Genomic DNA, 17,465 nt, shown 5'->3' on the forward strand with positions numbered 1-17,465 from the left:
GACTCATATATATTTTACTTATTTTATGTATATTAGCTCCCTATGTACTCTATAATCTAGGATTTTATATTATTTATATTGCTATTTTACTGCTAAATCTGTTTTATGCCAATAAAGGTTTGCTGTTTGCTGTTTGTTTGACACACAAGGTCCAGCCCAACAAAGTTTCATTTATGTCAGATCTAGTCCTCATAACAAATGAGTTTGACACCCCTGAACTAGATGCCGCAGCTCCACTCTCCCTGGCCCCTGCGCTTTTGCTCAGTTTCACTGGAAACTGAACAGAAGCTCAGGGATTGGGAGAACCTAGCTGTGGCATCTTTCTAGTCAGTTTCCAAGCTTCCTAGTCAGTTTCCAAGCTTCCCCAGCTTAACATACTCCAAAAGCAGTTTACTGGGGGCACTTGCTTTGGAGGGCTCTAGCTCAGCCCCGCAAAATCCAATTCACACCAAATTTGAAGAGCTGGTAAAGGAGAGTCCACAGAAGAGTTTGCCACAGGTTTGGTGTCTCTATACCTTCCAAAACTGAATGAACCAATGAACTATAAATTGTTCAGGAAATTGAAAAAACACAAAATGAACTGTACCACCAATTCAGGCAACCCAATGAACCACTAAATGAAATAAACCACCATTTTCATGTTCTGTGCCAATCCCTAAGCCATACAGTGAGTTTGTCACTCCATTGTCTTCAGTGGTCCCATTAAATCATGCTTCCATGCGGATCCTCAAATGGCTGCATACTTCCATATATACAACCCATTCCATTAAAAAAATTCATTGTATGGATCAGACATATGGGAATCTATAAACATTCTATTGCACGTGCACAAGTTCCATGCAAATGGCTGGACAGAGAGTCAGAGAATGCTAGTGGACAAGGCAAATCCCCTACCCTTCCACGTATTTTTAACCAAATAAATACCAGAACATAAGAACAGCCTTCTAGATCAGACTAATCATCCAATTAATCCCCCATATTGTTTGCTATAGTGATCAACCAGAAATCTCAAAAGGCTACAGCAAGGGGCACTACCTATATACCAGGGGTGGCCAACGGTAGCTCTCCAGATGTTTTTTGCCTACAACTCCCATCAGTCCCAGCCATTAGCCACGCTGGCTGGGGCTGATGGGAGATGTAGGCAAAAAACACCTGGAGAGCTACCGTTGGCCACCCCTGCTATATACTATCTGTAACTCCTGCATATTTATCTCCATAGAGATACTCTAGCCAGACAGTTTTATTGAGTGGGCCAAATCCAAATGATCCCTACTACAAGTGCTGCTGTACTGACTTCCTAGTCAGTACACACACACACACACACACACACACACACATGGATGCATGCTGCAGAATCAAGTTGTGAAACTTTTCCAAGACAGCATAACTTCAGGAAGTATTTGAATACTCTCCCACAAAATATTCCCTTACAACTAGATAAAGCACATGACCACACACACAGCTTAAAATAGTATTGTCCAAGAAAAAGCTTCACCTTACAAACAACCTAAAATAATATTTAATACCTAAAATAGTATTTAATTAAATGTGGATGTTTTAAAGAACATCTCCTTTAGCAAAGCTAAAGTACTCTTTAGATTGAGACACAAAGATTCGGACACAAAGCAACCTTCCATTTTTCATTGTAAAAAGAAACTGCAGATCAATAGAAATACTGAATCAGGGAGACTGAAAAGCTGAGTCTTTCACATTATTGGAAACCCATTGCTTAAATATCCCAAATATTCCTTTGATAACAAACAACCATTTGCTTTATTATTAATAAACATGTCTTTAGGAGCATAATTTTTGCACACACCTCTCACTTTTGTTTTGTTTCTATTCTCTCTGCTTCCTCTTATTTCCTTTTTTTGGTTACATATTATGACTCTCTATTGATGCACAGAATATGAATTGTGATAGGTATATAAAAGGGAAAAATAAGTTTAGCAAATATAAAACATGTAAAGTGATCCCTCTGCTGCCTACATTCACCATCATTTCTAAATTCAGCAATGCGTGGTATACAAATATAAAGAAGGACCACCTAAGATCCACATATCTGGCAAATATTACTGTGTACAAACTTAGATCAGCATTTACAGTTCTGTGGTTTCAGACCATGCCAACAGAACATCTCCTAGGGCAATATTCTAAAACACCTCAGGAACAGTGTATCTGTATATGCAAAACTTCTGTGGAGGACCTCTTCCATTATGCTATGGTTTGCCCACTGTATTCAGAACCTAGATGCAAGTTTCTGACTGAAACAACATATCAATTATATGTGGCTTCTGATAGCTAATATTTCTGTTGTCAGATATTGACTCTATGGTCTCTTATAACATAGCACTTTTTGCTTTGTCTGCTAGCAAAATCAGAGCAAAGGCAGTACCCAGGCAAACAGTAAAATGATGTTGTTAACTGGACAATTAGAGCCTGATTATGGAATCGGGGACACTGTATGCAACTAAGATGTGAATAATCTAAATTTGAATGTGTTAATTTTAGAGTCCTTGATTGCTTTTAACTTGTAAGTTGCTGTAATTATAATGGCCAGTGGCTTTATGCAATAAATTTTACTACTACTACTAAAAAATAAAAAACATATGAAGTGATCCCCTCAGCTGCCTACATTCCCCATTATTTCTAAATTCATCAATACATCAAAACAAAGGAGTTGGCAAAACCTAATGTACTCACATCCGTGTCAGGCCCCTTGTCTGCCCCAGGACATGAAAAGGTAACAAATTCATGGCACCTCTTGTGAACCACAAAGCAGCAAACTACAAAGAGAAAAGGAAAAAAATCAGTTAACTACTAATCTGTTAAAATACTAGTGTTAATTCACTTGCACGCACATATCTATTAAGAAATGGCTTAAAACTAATTTAGCCTGTGAATTAATTAGTGGATATTAAGATATACTCTCTGCCTGCTTACTGGGCACTGCCTAAAATGTCTGGCAGGGTTGATGGGCCTCCCATCAGGTGCTCTCCCACTGCCTGTGGATCTCCATAAGGGGATTTGGGATGAAGGGTTCAAGGGGATATGCTCAGCTTGGGGGCTGTCAGGACTTCCTCTCCCAGAACTATTTATTCAGCATGTTCTGGTAATACAAACCTAAAGACAAAGTGAGAATCTACAACATCTTGCAACATTATAGAAACTTTAGAGTCACAGAAGTGGATGACAACACATTCTGTTTTTGAAAATATAAACTTACAAGAGCAATACTATGGTCAGGAGTGATCACAGTTTGTTATTCTTCTGATTTTTAATTGTATCTGGGACCAATAAACATTATCAGGTGTATAAATGATGTTCACTTTCAATCTTAATTTAGAAAAAAGATTCTTCAACTATTAGGTTAGAGAAACACTGCAGTAGGCAGTTTCAAGCAAACGACTTCTTTAACTGTGATATTAATTCTGCATAAAGTTATCAACTTGCTCAAAATGCAAAAGTACCTTTCTATTTTAGTACTGCAAGAACACTATGCATACTGTGGTCATGCATCAGAACAGAAACAGTTTCTGGGTCACTGCTTATGTACACATCCTTTCCCCCTTTTTCCTTTAACCCCTTCTCCCAGTACTATTTATTCAGCATTTGCTAGTAATACAAACCTAAAGAAAAAGTGGGAATCCATAACATCTTGCAACATCATAGAAATTGTAAAGTCACAGAAGTGGATGACAACTGTATATTACAGAAATACAGCCATGATTTGAGACAATTTAAGGTGATACAGTACTGTGGGATAATATATTGTGTAAACAAGCCATAAATGAATATGAAGCTCTATGATAATAGAATGGTTAAAAATAGTCTTGTTCTTTAAGGATGGTTTACTGCATGACTAATCTCATTCCATTTTTAAAGATATTTTTGAATTTTGTGCGTGTGTGTATGTGTGCGCACACCTGGAAGCCATGGTGATCTCTGGTGACTGATCCCTACTGGAAGCCTGGAGGATATTCAGGGAGGTAAGCTGAATAAAGCCTGCCACCATCTCCCAAATTCTGGTATTCCAAGGAGGTCTCCCATCTAAGTATTTGCCAGAGTTGACCCTGCTTAGTTTCCAAGATCTGACAAAATCATGCTTGCCTAAGCTATCCAGGTCAGGGCTCATCCCAATTATATTGATAGTAGTTTCCAAGCTTCTTCTAAGCCTGCAGAGATTTAAAGGTACATGGTGGCTGTTGGGATGGGGCTTCCCACCAGCCAGCTGGCTGGCAGCAGGGAGGAGCCTGCTAGAACCCTATTTCAGCTATTTTTGATTATTTTAGAAAGCACTTTTTAAAAAATCAACTTTTCATGACCTCATCAACCACGCAGGAAAAATGCTTCAGTTGTATTGCTGTAAATGTAAAGGAAGAAATAATTGTACAACAAAGGTAATACACTACTATTGAAAGAAAAAGGAATGTTCCCTATGACAGTCCAAGTGCTCAGCTTCAAACATTTGTCCATTAAAAAAATAATAAATCCAGTAATACTCCTTCCACATTATATGGAAAAATGTAGTCAATGGCACATACTCTTTCAAAGGTACTAAAACTAATTATGAATGTTTTTTCTTCCCCAATCCCTTCAGTAACAGTACTTAACTATGAATTTTCAAATAAATTATTTAACTGCTTTCCCCCCTTTACGTTAGCTTTCATATTCAAAATGCCATTTGTTTTATGGAGTAGAGAGGCTAATAAAAGTTATGGTTCCACTATGAACCTGCTATGCTCAGTTGAAAACAAGGTTTGATATTAAGTAGATGGAGAAGTAGAAGGGTACATCCACATTTGGGCAGTACAAAAATAATAACCTTAACCTTATTTAAGTTTTATCTGGTATGTGACATCTTTGAACAAAATGGATATGTACACAGAGTATTCCATCAAATTTGTATGCTTCCATTCTGCCAAGAAGCTGAAGCCAAATTTGCGTTGTGAGTGACGACTGAGAAAGGCATGGCCGAAACCGGTCTCTATTTTCTTCTCCAGCACTTCTTACAAGAAATTGAAGATTGCATCTTAAAGCCAATTTTGGAATATAGTGGACTTTTGTGGACTGGAACTTTAAGAATATGTTTGTATGGGTTGTGTATATGTAGTGAGCATCTGGCCCCACCACACCTTGGCAAATAGAAGGGGAAGACATGGAAGTAGTGACAGACTTCACATTTCTGGGATCCAAGATCACTGCAGATAGTGACTGTAGCCATGAAATTAAAAGACGTTTACTCCTTGGGAGGACAGCTATGGCAAACCTGGGCAGTATAATAAAAAGTAGAGACATCACCCTGCCAACAAAAGTCCATATAGTCAAAGTGATGGTGTTCCCAGTAGTAATGTATGGCTGTGAGAGCTGGACCATAAGGAAGGCAGAGCGCAGAAGAATAGATGCTTTTGAGATGTGGTGCTGGAGAAGACTCTTGAGTGTCCCTTGGACTGCAAGAAGATCAAATCAGTCAGTCCTAAGGGAAATCAACCCAGACTGTTCACTGAAAGGTCAGATGCTGAAGCTGAAGCTCAAATACTTTGGCCACCAAATGAGAAGGGAGCACTCCCTGGAGAAGATCCTGATGCTGGGAAAGACAGAAGGCAAAAGAAGAAGGGAACGGCAAAGGATGAGATGGCTGGGCAGTGTTACTGATGTAACAAACACGAATCTGAGCGTACTTTGGAGGATGGTGGAAGACAGGAGGACCTGGCATGACTTTGTCCATGGGGTCGCAGAGTCGGACTCAACTGTGCGACTGAACAACAAATATAATGGGTATTTGGATTAAGTGGGGCACTGAAACCTAAATTACCAACCAGTAACCTACATATTTCACCAAACAGGATTTACACTTGCATCTAAATACCCAAATGCATCCAACCATACATAAGGCATCTCATCAATCATAAACTTATTTTATTAATTTAATAACACAGAATTCATCATTTATAAATCTGTTAGCATATAAAGTGATATTACATAGCATATTTATGAATAAAAACAATAGATCTATTTTCTATAAGAAAAATAGTGGTTAAGTATATTTCAGCAGTTTGAAAACTCATGCTAAAGCTTTGGCATTTTTTGGTTATTTTTGGATTCTGAATTTTAATTATAAATGTTTAAAAGTAACTGAATCATTAATCTTATTCTTGTTTGTGCTATATGTTTGCTCTAATTTTATTTCCTTAACTTTCCTCTTATTTTAGCGTTACAGAGAGATGTTACCTGCAGTGGTAAAGTTTAACAACCAATAGGCTTTTGGGACAGTTCCAAAATAAAGTATGAATGCATCTTTAAGAAACATAGCAAGTATACCAAATATGTGAGAAAGCGTTGCAAACGTCTTCACTTTATGGCACCATAACATATGTGTCTTTAAATTTCTGTCATCTCAGAGGCAGGAGAAAAAAGGCAAATATAGTAAACAAATATATGTCTACCGCAGGGGTGGCCAAACTGTGGCCACACATATTGTGTGGCTCTTGAAGCCCCCACCACCCCATTGGCCAGCATGGAGAAGATATTTCTCTCTTTAAATCACTTACCTAAGCCAAGCCAGCTGGCAGTGTGGAGAATGTATTTAAAGTTGCTTTCTTTCCATCTTTTCCTCCCTCCCCATCTATTTTCCTTCCTTCCAATCTGAAACATCTGACATTCATGTCTTGCAGCTCTCAAACATCTGACATTTATTCCATGTGGCTCTTATGTTAACCTAGTTTAAATAGGAATTATCAGTATATCTAATTATCAACATAGCCCTATCTGTGGATATTTCTGTCCAGTGGCTGGAGCCATGAATGGGCAAGACAGAACTTTCCACAAACCTGAGAAAAGCCCTATGATGGCAGAAAAATTTAAAAGACTAGCAAATGAACAAAGAACCCTGGGGGGAGGGGTTAATCCCCTCAATAATAGAAACAGCATATCTACCTTTGAGGAAAAATTCCCTCTGGAGTAACCACTACAAGAAGCCACAACAACCTTGGTTTCTTTCAATAAAAGGAAGGGGAGAGAGAGAGGCTTTTTCCATGGCTATTTCAGCTTTTAGAGGAGGACTTATGGCACTGGCAGGCTCAACAGATTACTTCTATTCAACAGCAGTCACCACAGTGAAGTCCATATTGTGGAATAGTTAGAGCAGGTGTGCCAAATGTCCACCCCATGGGCCTGATCCAGAGGGCTTCTATGTGGCCTGCTATGGTCTGCTTCCTTCTCCCTCTCTCCTGGTTCTATCATTGACATTTTTGTTTTTTCCCCTGGGGTTGAGGCAGCCGAACAAAGCAGCCTCTCCACGCTTTCTCCCTCTTCCCCAATGGAGGGGGAGGGAGGAGGAGTTTCAGCCAACAGAGGAGCTTGGCTCTGTAGCTCTACTGTGTGGCTGAGAGAGCCTGGCACTGTTAGAGCTCTTTCAATCAAAATATACAAATGAATACCAATTATCTATTAATTACAATGAAATAATAATCAGTAAACCACACAAACCATTAAAAATTGCTCTGTTGTATTTATCAATATGATAAACTAGATAAACTAATTCATACAGAGCAATCACCAAGTAACACATACAATGTGTCAAAGAATACAATAAAGCAAACCAAACATTAAATGTGCTTCAGCTCCTTCTTTCCTCTGTTGTGCAATAAGTAGTGTCAAGCTAAAAGCTTCTGATGATTACAACAGACCTCAGCTGATCACTAATACATATACAAATATATATTAGAAATTCTTATGTTTAGTAGATATTTTAGACTTGTAACTGACTTGGAAGAAGAATTCTTACAGTATTTTAGCAATACTTCTCTGAAATTCTGCCTCTGTATAGAAGGTATATAACCAGATTGAAATGGATAGGATAATGTTTGTATAAGCATCAGACAATACAATTAAGCATTTTTTCTCAAGTACTGGTTTTTAAGATTCTGACATCTCATGACCTATGGAAATACCTGTAGAGTTAGCACACAAACATAATATTGGTTGTGTCTGGTTAAGATCTGAAATCCCAATACAGGATGCATTGAAACGATTTCAGTAGGACAGGCAAATTTATCTCTGCTGACATATGACCTGTGTAAATCTCTGCATCATCTATCTGTAATTAAACTTTTAAACTTTAATACAGGCATCAGAAGCTTTCTGGACACTATCTTATCAATATTCCATTCTCACCAATCTCCACCTTTGCTAAACTCTGCCCCCCCCCCAATAACTGCTCGCCCTCCCAAATCTCCAAGCGTTTCCTGAGTTGGAGCTGGCAATCCTAGTTGTGATCCTAATTTCGAACCATGTCATAGCATAGCATAAGGCTGATAGCATGCTGATGGAACACAACTCACAATCAAGGATGAATATTACATGGCCACCTCACTCTGTTGTCCCATCTTTGGGACTGTGAGAACACAAGGTACAAACATGCAATGGGTGAACAAAGGTTGAAGGTCGCTAACAATGAAGAAAATAGCTTTGTTTCAGCCTCCAAACAGAAGACACTATTCCTAAAGAAAGGAAACTAATGCTTGCACTTCCAGAGTTCTCCTCACAGATCACCATTCTTATGCAACTAGATATGCCCACCAGAACCCCCAACTGCAAGTAAACAAAGGACCTTACATGTAAAAAGCTAACACCGCAAACTCTAGATTCAAGTCCAGTAGCACCATTGAGACACTCAAGATTTTTGTGGTGTAAGCTTTTGAAATTCAAAGCACCAACAGATACAAAGGACGTGTGACTCTCAAAAGTTACACTCTCAAAATCTTGTATGTCTTTAAGGTGCTACTGGACTAAAATTTAGTTGTTCCATTGTAGACCAACACAGACATTGGGAAGGGATGCTCTAGCATTTAGATAAAAACTCTATGGTGATGTCATCACACCAGGCACATTGGGCACTAATGGAGATCTTCGAGGTGGGGCTCCCCCCCACTGGCCAATCCTGTGCCAGTGGGTTGAAGGCCATGAAATAAGGGGAAAACCCACCCCAGGGAGAGGCTGGGAACCCTATGAATGCTCCACATTAAGAACTGAGTAAATAAACTTTCAAGTCCTTCTTGGGCTGAAAGGATCATAGAATTATAGAGTTGGAAGGGACCTCCAGGGTCATCTAGTTCAACACTCCAAACAATTCAGGAACTTCACAAATATCTCCCCATACACATACATGCCCAGAAGATGGCAAAAACTTCCAGGATCTCTTGCCAATCTGGCCTGGAGAAAAATTGCTGACTAACCCCAAAAGTGGCAATCAGCATTTCCCTGGGCATGTAAGAAAGGGCCACAAGAACTAAGCACTAATGCAACCCTTTCTGCTCTCCTTCTCATGATCTGCCTAATTCATAGAATCAAAGTTGTTGTCAGATGGTCACCTAGCCTCTATTTAAAAAATCTCCAAGGAAGGAGAGCTGTTCCACTGAGGAACTGTTCTGTCAGGAAGTTCTTCCTAATGTTTAGCTGGAAACTCTTTTGATTTATTTTCAACCCATTGGTTCTGGTACAACTTTCAGGGGCAACAGAAAACAATTCTGCACCATCCTCCATATGACAGCTCTTCAAGTACTTGATGGTGATCATATAACCTCTCAATGGTTTCCTCTCCATGCCAAACGTACCCAGCTCCTTCAGCCTTTCCTTACAGGACTTGTTCTCCAGATCACTCACCATCTTCGTTGCCCCCCTCTGGACATGTTACAGCTTCTCTATGTCCTTCTTAAACTGTGATGCCCCAAACTGAACACAATACTCTAGGTGAGGTCTAACCAGAGCAAAGTTATACCGTCGCTTCACATGATCTCGACACTATAATTCTGTTGATACAGCTCAAAATTGAAATTGCCTTTTTAGATACTGCATCACACTGCTGACTCATGTTCAGCATATGGTCCACTAAGATCCCTAGATCCTTCTTGCACATACCACAGCCAATGCAAGTCTCCTCCATCTTATAATTATGCATTGGATTTTCCTACCCAAAATGCAGACCTTTACATTCATCCTTGTTAAATATTAATTTTATTGGTTTTAGCCCAGTTTTCCAGCCTTGTCAAAATCATCCTGAATCCAGGGCCAGTCCTGCCACTAGGCAAACTAAGCAATTGCCAATGGTACTGGCATCCTAGGGGCAGTTAATTGAGCACCCCCATGTGACTCAAGTGATGTTATCAGTGCGATGGGAGAGGGACAGCAGTTAGCCTTGCCTAGGGTGCCAGTCAGTCTAGGGCCAGCCTTGCCTGGATCCTGTTTCTGTCTTCTACTGTATTTGCGACCCCCCTCCAGTTAGTATCATCTGCAAATGTAATAAGCATTCCCTCTATTCCTTCATCCAAATCATTCACAAAGATGTTGAACAAAGCAGGTCCCAGGACAGATCCTTGAGGCACTCCACTTGTCACTCCTCTCCAAGAGGATGAGGAACCATTTACAAGCACTCTTTGGGTGCAATCTGTCAACCAGTTACAGACCCACCTAACACTAACAAAATCCAAACCACATCTTACAACTTGTCAACAAGAATGCTGTGTGGAACCTTATCAGAAGCCTTACTGAAATCAAGATAAACTATGTCTATAGCACTCCCCTAATCCAGCAAGGTAGTAACTTTCTCAAAAAAAGGAGATCAGGTTAGTCTGACATGACTTATTCTTGAGAAACCCACTCTGGCTCTTAGTAATCACAGCCACCTTTTCTAAATGCTCAAGGACTGACTGTTTGATTATTTGTTCTAAAACTTTTCCAGGTGTAGACGTTAAGCTGATGGGTCAGTAGCTACCCAGATCCTCCTTTTTCTCCTTCCTGAAGATAGGGACAACATTCACCCACCTCCAGTCTTCTGGCACCTCACCTGTTCTCCAAGAATTCTCAGAAATAGTTGACAGAGGCTCAGAAATTACATCTGCAAGTTCTTTTAGTACCCCTGGATGCAGTTCATCTGGCCCTGAGGACATAGTTTCATTTAAATAAACTATGTGTTTATGTACTGCCTCTATGCTGATTGTAGGCTGAAGCTCCTTTCCCTCCATCATATGTTGTTTTTACCATATTGCGAGCTCCTGAATCCACAACCAAGCAGAGCCGGAGCTGAATAAGCCTTTTCCCCACATCCCCGCCCCCACCTTTCTTTTCCTTGAGTAGGAAGAACTGCTAAAAACATATCAAATTTGTTTTTCCAGACAGAGAAAGTCTTGTTAATCAGGATTAGATTTTCACTTAAAGAAGCAGCAGCCCCCAAATCCCTGCAGCAACTAAACAAGTTAATAGCATCAGGGCATTTTCTGTTTAATAGTAAGTAATTGGAAAATTGAGTAACAAAAGGTAGAAAACCCAAAACACACACACACACACAAATTTTAAAAAGATATCTTCATTTTAAAAAGAAGATAAGAAAAAATATTTTTTCTAGCAAAAAAGAAAATGATATAAGATAGCAATCCTATGCATGAAATAATAATTATGGAGTCAACTGTGTGTGTGGTGACGGTGGTGGGGTGTTTCTGAATTAATATATATAAGGACGGACGTATTCTGTAGAAAGCAAAAGACATGAAAAATGTTGCTTGCTAAAGTCATTTTATTGTTTTAGGGTTTTTTGATAGTGTTCTCTATTCAGGAAGTCTCTGGTTTATTTACAATTACTGTTCTCAAAGTTAACCTGCAAAAACTGAATCAAGCAGGAAACAAGTTATCAGTTGCCCTAACTAGAAACATTTTAACAAGTTACAGCTTGAGAGTATTTTATTATAAAACAGTAATTTTTAAAAACAAAGAGCACCCTGCTGAACCTAAGAAAAAATAGGCAGTGAACAAATTACGAGGCAAAGAACCAAAGATAGGTAAATTTTGGAATCGTGATATTTAGCTTGTTCTTTAGAACATCTCCTAAACCTCCAGTGTTTGAAACACAAGTTGATATAAAGCACTTTTCATTGATCAAGAGATTCAGTAAACACTCAAGCATTTAGTGCACCAATTTCTAGGTCTTGTGCTGTTTTCCTTCACAGTACATTAGCAATCCATCAAGCATTACTCCAGTTCAATTTATAACGTTAATGAAGACTTCTCTATGGGTAGTGAAGAATGGTCAGTTCATGAGACCATGTTCAGCTTGTTTCACAGATAGTTATCTGACAAAGCATAGGTCCACTAGCCATATATACAGTCAAGCTGTATAACAGGTTTCCTGTACCTATAGGAAATCCTACTGAAGACGTTGAGAGATATTGAAGCAGGAAATATACAGAAAGAGAAACAGGAAGCATAAGGTGAAAAGGGGAGACAAAAGGACACTCTGCCTTTCTTCCCTTCCTCCCCTCAAGTTCATTGTAATTTGATTTGACAAAAACCACGTTTTGGAATATGTAATTAAAATTATGGCATTTTTGTTTTGTTCAGAGTGTTAATGTGATGAAAAAAAATGTTGTGCCAATACCTGAAACATAGTTTACTTGTTACATCAACTTACTGCAGTCCTTGAACAACTTGTTTTTGAGAAAGAGCAAAAACAAAAAACCCAACAACGGCTGATTACAGACTGGCATTTTGGGTCGACTCAGAGACGCCTCTGAAGTTGACCCAAAAAACCCATCCAGATGGTAACATCTGCTGCCCACCCATGTCCTGCACTTACCCTGTCCTCAAGAATGCTCCAACCACCTCAAAAAGGCATCACTTGGAAAGTGGTCCCTTTTTGCTGGGGCGGCTCCAAGGCGGCGCTCGGTTGTCTGGGTGGCCGGAGGGTGCCTTACAAGCGCCCAGGGAGCTGCGAGCAGGACGCGTGAGCATTCCAGACGCTCCCTGGCCGCCTAAGACCCGCCCCTTCTTCCAGTGCTGTCCGGAAGCTCTGAGGCACTCTCTTCCGGCCAGCTTTCTTCGGGGCAGCTGCAAGCTGCCCCAAACCAGCTGTCTGGTTTCAGCCAACCTGTCATTTTTTAACTTCACATTTCTTGAATCTTTCATGACTCCCTTGTTAATCTTTTCAGAATTGATGGAAGCTGCACAGTTTTAAAGGACTCACAAAAATTTATCCTCAAGTCATACCTTTTGATTTCACAAAGTAGCTGTTTTACCCACTCTTCCTTCCTGCTCAGTCCAATCAGACATTACAGACCAAGTCCTGAACTAGGCTCAAATATATGACAGTGCAAAGACATCAGCTGAAAAATTAGTAATGAGGTCATTTTACATGTAACTAGATTTTGCATTTCTTATATATACTTGCTTTCCTATTTCTATATACCAATTACAATGAACACTCTATTAGAAGATGCCTCTCTCCCCTCTAACAATACTAATCACTGATGCATCTCTCAAAAAAGATATCAGCAGAGATCCAGTTCTCCAGATATTATTATCTAGAATCCTCCAGTTGCTTCTGTATTTGATTTTGCTTGGTGTTCTTGAAATGGAAAGATAGGTTATAAATTCTCTAAATAAACAGTGACTGTTCCTAACATTGGGTTAGATCCAGTGCAAAATTTCTACTTGTTTTACAGCACAAGTGGACATTTAAAAAAAAAAAACTGCAGCAGTTGTTTGCACTAGGTTAACTTTGCTGTATCCCCAGTTGCATAGTGCACTTAGGGAGGAAACCACTACATGTTGCACAAACCTTGTGCAAGCATAACTTCACTGTTTATATTTCTACTTGCACATTGGTGGATTCAAGCTATTTCTTTAGTCTAGACAAGCACTGCCCTGTCCTGGATAGCCCAGCCTAGCCCAATCTCATCAGATCTCAGAAATTAAGCAGGGTTGACTCTGGTTAGTATTTGGATGGAAGACCAAGGAAGTCCAAAGCTGTGATGCAGAGGCAGGGAGAGGTAATCTCTTGACTTGAAAGCCCCGCAGGATTGTCATAAATCAGCTGTCACTTGAAAGCAAAGAGAAAAGAAAAAATAAAAGGAGGGCTTGGACATTGCAGGTAACACTTGGATGCGGTATAACCAAATATAATATAGTGGGTTCTATGCATGAAGAAGTCGCCAGTTGCATGATACAAGCTCTTTAATAAACATGATATAAGGCAGGGCTACGTTAGAAGACTGGGGATGGGGCCTACCGGCCCAACTTATATACATCTCTGGATTCCCGCGCTAGCACCTCATTGGGTCATTCAAACCAGTGGGGGCTTGTGATTGATCTAGGGCTGCAGAGATTTGGATCCTGCAGCCCTTTGTTCCCAAGTCCCCAAGCTCAGTCCGTCTGGCTACAATGAGCCCGGCAGGCACACCTAAAGTTTTCACTTGAGTCCACATACATAACACCAAAATCTTCTCTTGCCCACATTTTGCACTTTAAGAATATTCCTCCAGAAGGAACATGGCACAGGACATAAGATTATATTGTATGAAGACTAGCAGATATATCATGTTTGTCCCTGTTCGTCATGGAGGGAGAAAACCACCTAGAAAGTGAACAACTCAAAGTTCTTGCAGGCAGTAGCCAAAAAAGGCAGTATTTTTTTTAATGCTGTACCACCATTTGCATTATTTAGATCATCCCATATACAGTCCACAACGGATAACCAATGACTGGTGCAACTCAAGGAACCTCTTCTTCTTTATAAAGACCTTGCTTCCGCTGCTCCTCAGAGCTTCTTTCAAACAGACAAAAATGCATAGTACACATCTTTATCTGGGGGGAAGGAAAACCTTGCCAGTTGTTGCTCTTGTGGAAGCCTCGTCCCTCCCCCCCAAACCTCCCCTCCCATTGTTACTGCCACATGACAGCTCAGGAAAACTCCTATCCCATCACTTTCCCTGGAAAATCCTTCTTATTGCTGCTACTCCTCTATGGCACTATTCCTCTTGCAAACACTGCCATATACTACACTAGAATGAGGCAGCACACTGTGCATATTTGAAAAGTAGAAATTATTATGACGGACATGCAACTTGTTAAATGACTAATGGTAGAACATGTAATAGTGAAGGAACATGCAGGTAGTAGTGACATATTATTTAGATCATAGGGGAGGGACAGTGGCTCAGTGGTAGAGCATCTGCTTGGGAAGCAGAAGGTCCCAGGTTCAATCCCTGGCATCTCCAAAAAAGGGTCCAGGGAAATAGGTGTGAAAAACCTCAGCTTGAGACCCGGGAGAGCCACTGCCAGTCTGAGAAGACAATACTGACTTTGATGGACCAGGGGTCTGATTCAGTATAAGGCAGCTTCATATGTTCATATTCAGCAATCAGATGAGAGATACCCCAACAGACAAACCCTGAATTACATGCACCAACCACACAACCACAAAACCACAAGGCAACAGAGTTTTTTCAGTTCATCCCTGAAAGGACTATACAACAATTACTATGGAACAGTCCCACAGCCAGGATTTGAAAAATTGAGGGGCCTTTCATTTTTTCTGGGGGCACTTAACAGCCCCACCCCCATGGCCTTCCCCTCCTGCCACCCTGAGCTAGATTTAGTGGGGAGGGCGGGATATAAATTGAATAAACTAAACTGCCACCACCGCTTGAGGAGGAAGGCTGCCAGCTCACTGCCTCACAGCAGCCCCAAGGCATTCCCTCCACATCCCTCTCAGCTGCTCTCCCAGTCCATACAGCCCCAAATTGCTGGCTGCTGCCAATCATCTCACAGCCTCCCCACAACCACCCTGTGACCTTGCCTTGCTTTCCCTTGTGGCCACAACCGCCACCTCCCTCCCTCCCCCACCATTCAAATTTCATGCACAATGTATGGCAAGAGCAATTGCTGGCCTCTGGCACAATTTAAAAGGCTCACCAATCAGCTGATCAGTAGGGCCTTTAAATCATGTGAGAAGCCAGCCACTGCTTCTGCCATACCTCCACACATGTTTTGAATCATGGAGAAGGAAGGGAGAAGGGAGAGAGAGAGGCGGTGGCTGTGGCCCTCAAGCAGCTGCTCTCCCCACTACTATCCCTCCCCTTCATGATTCTATCATGCGGGAGGTGGCAGGAGCTGCAGCTGCACACAATTTGACTGGTGGAAAGGGAGGGAGGCAGTAGAGGAAGAGGCAGTGGCAAGAATGGCAGCAGTGGGCACAATGGAAGGTCGGGGGCCCTGAGCTGGGCCTCTGGCTGGCTTGAAGTCAGGGGCTGGGCCCCCCCACCCCCCACTACTGGCCTGCTGTGGAACCTACAACAATCACTGTCAACACGCATTTTTAAACAAAAAAACTGAATAATTTCAGGGGGAGGGTCAGAAATGAGATACACTGAAGAAAGTTACCAGGATTTTCAGGAATAAAGTAGTAGCATCAATGCTGAAAGGGGGAAAGGCTAGAACAGAAACATCCTGAAAGACTATTTGGTTTACAAGAACCAGATGCTATGTTCAAAATCTATATGGCTTTAAATAATGCCTGTCTGTGAACAAGCACAAGTCGACCCCTCCTGGCCAGACTGGCAACGGCAGATATAGGCTGGGGGCCGCTGTTGCCGACCCGGAAGGATGGGAGACTGGCCCGCCATCCTGGGCATCCAGGGAACTGCTGGGGGTCATGGCCCCGGCCCCACCCAGCTTCATGCAGTTCTTTCTTGGCTCTCGGTCCACCCACCCACCCACCCTGTAGCAGCAGAGTCACCTTATTAGGGGGCAGGTAGGATTTTTGTTCATTTTCACATAATTGGGCCACATGGAAGTGTTTTTTGCTTACCTTGTACTGCTTGATAGTGTTAGGGAATGTGGGAGGAGTTATGTTCGCTTTGGTCGCTTGGCAGGATGAGGTACGGGCTAGTGTTTTTCAGGGGAGCACCTATGGCTCAGCACCATTTGGTGCAGGTGGTTGGTATGAACAGTAGATGGGCTTCACGGCTCAATGCTGGGAATGCAGATCACAACAAAGTCTTACCAGGGCGGATCTATCCAGATGGATTGATGCTGGTCTAGGTGGAGGTGGAGTTTTGGACTCATGCTGGGGGCAAGGTGGCTCGCCCTCCCAGGACCAGGCGGGGTCATGGGACTGACCCCAGGGCTTGTCCTGTTAGGCCTACAGCCCTTGCCATTCTAGTTTGTTCAGTTATGTTCAATAAAGCGGCCCGGTTTATCCAATGCACTGTGTCAGCCTCTTCACTCCGACTGGGGGGGCAATTGAAGTTGCAGATAAGTTCTCTGCAGCTGCATCCTCTAGTGCTATGCTATGAAACTTGTTAGGTGTACCTTGGTCAAGTTATAATTACTTCTCTCTCTTTTTCTTCTCATTTGGCATTACCCTCATGATGAGTACAATGGGAAAGCAAAATAGGATGAAGATAGTTTTAAACCCAGCTTTAACTCTTGAAATCGGGTAGAAATAAAGCCTAAACCAAAATGAGACAAATAAACATGCACCCCCATTTATAGCAGATGTGCTTCACAAACTAGCAGAGGAGATATCTGCTACTGCCACCAACTGCTTCTATTTCCTATGTAGGAAAGCTTTTGGTCACAGATTGGTCATTGTTTAAGGTCATTTGAAATGGTACTTTCAAAACATTTACCACATG

At 41.3% G+C, this 17,465-nt stretch overlaps 1 protein-coding gene across 2 annotated transcripts in view; it reads right to left on the reverse strand.

Annotated features, from left to right (window-relative positions):
* Window positions 1-17,465, reverse strand: part of PRKCA (protein kinase C alpha) — a 281,994-nt gene that overhangs the window by 143,774 nt on the left and 120,755 nt on the right. For both annotated transcript variants that reach the window (XM_060251984.1, XM_060251985.1), the window contains exon 3: window positions 2,704-2,786. In XM_060251984.1, coding sequence (XP_060107967.1) covers window positions 2,704-2,786 — 83 coding nt within the window. The remainder of the gene's footprint in view (window positions 1-2,703; window positions 2,787-17,465) is intronic.

This window comes from Heteronotia binoei, chromosome 13 (assembly GCF_032191835.1).
Source record: "Heteronotia binoei isolate CCM8104 ecotype False Entrance Well chromosome 13, APGP_CSIRO_Hbin_v1, whole genome shotgun sequence".
Classification (NCBI taxonomy): Eukaryota; Metazoa; Chordata; class Lepidosauria; order Squamata; family Gekkonidae; genus Heteronotia; species Heteronotia binoei.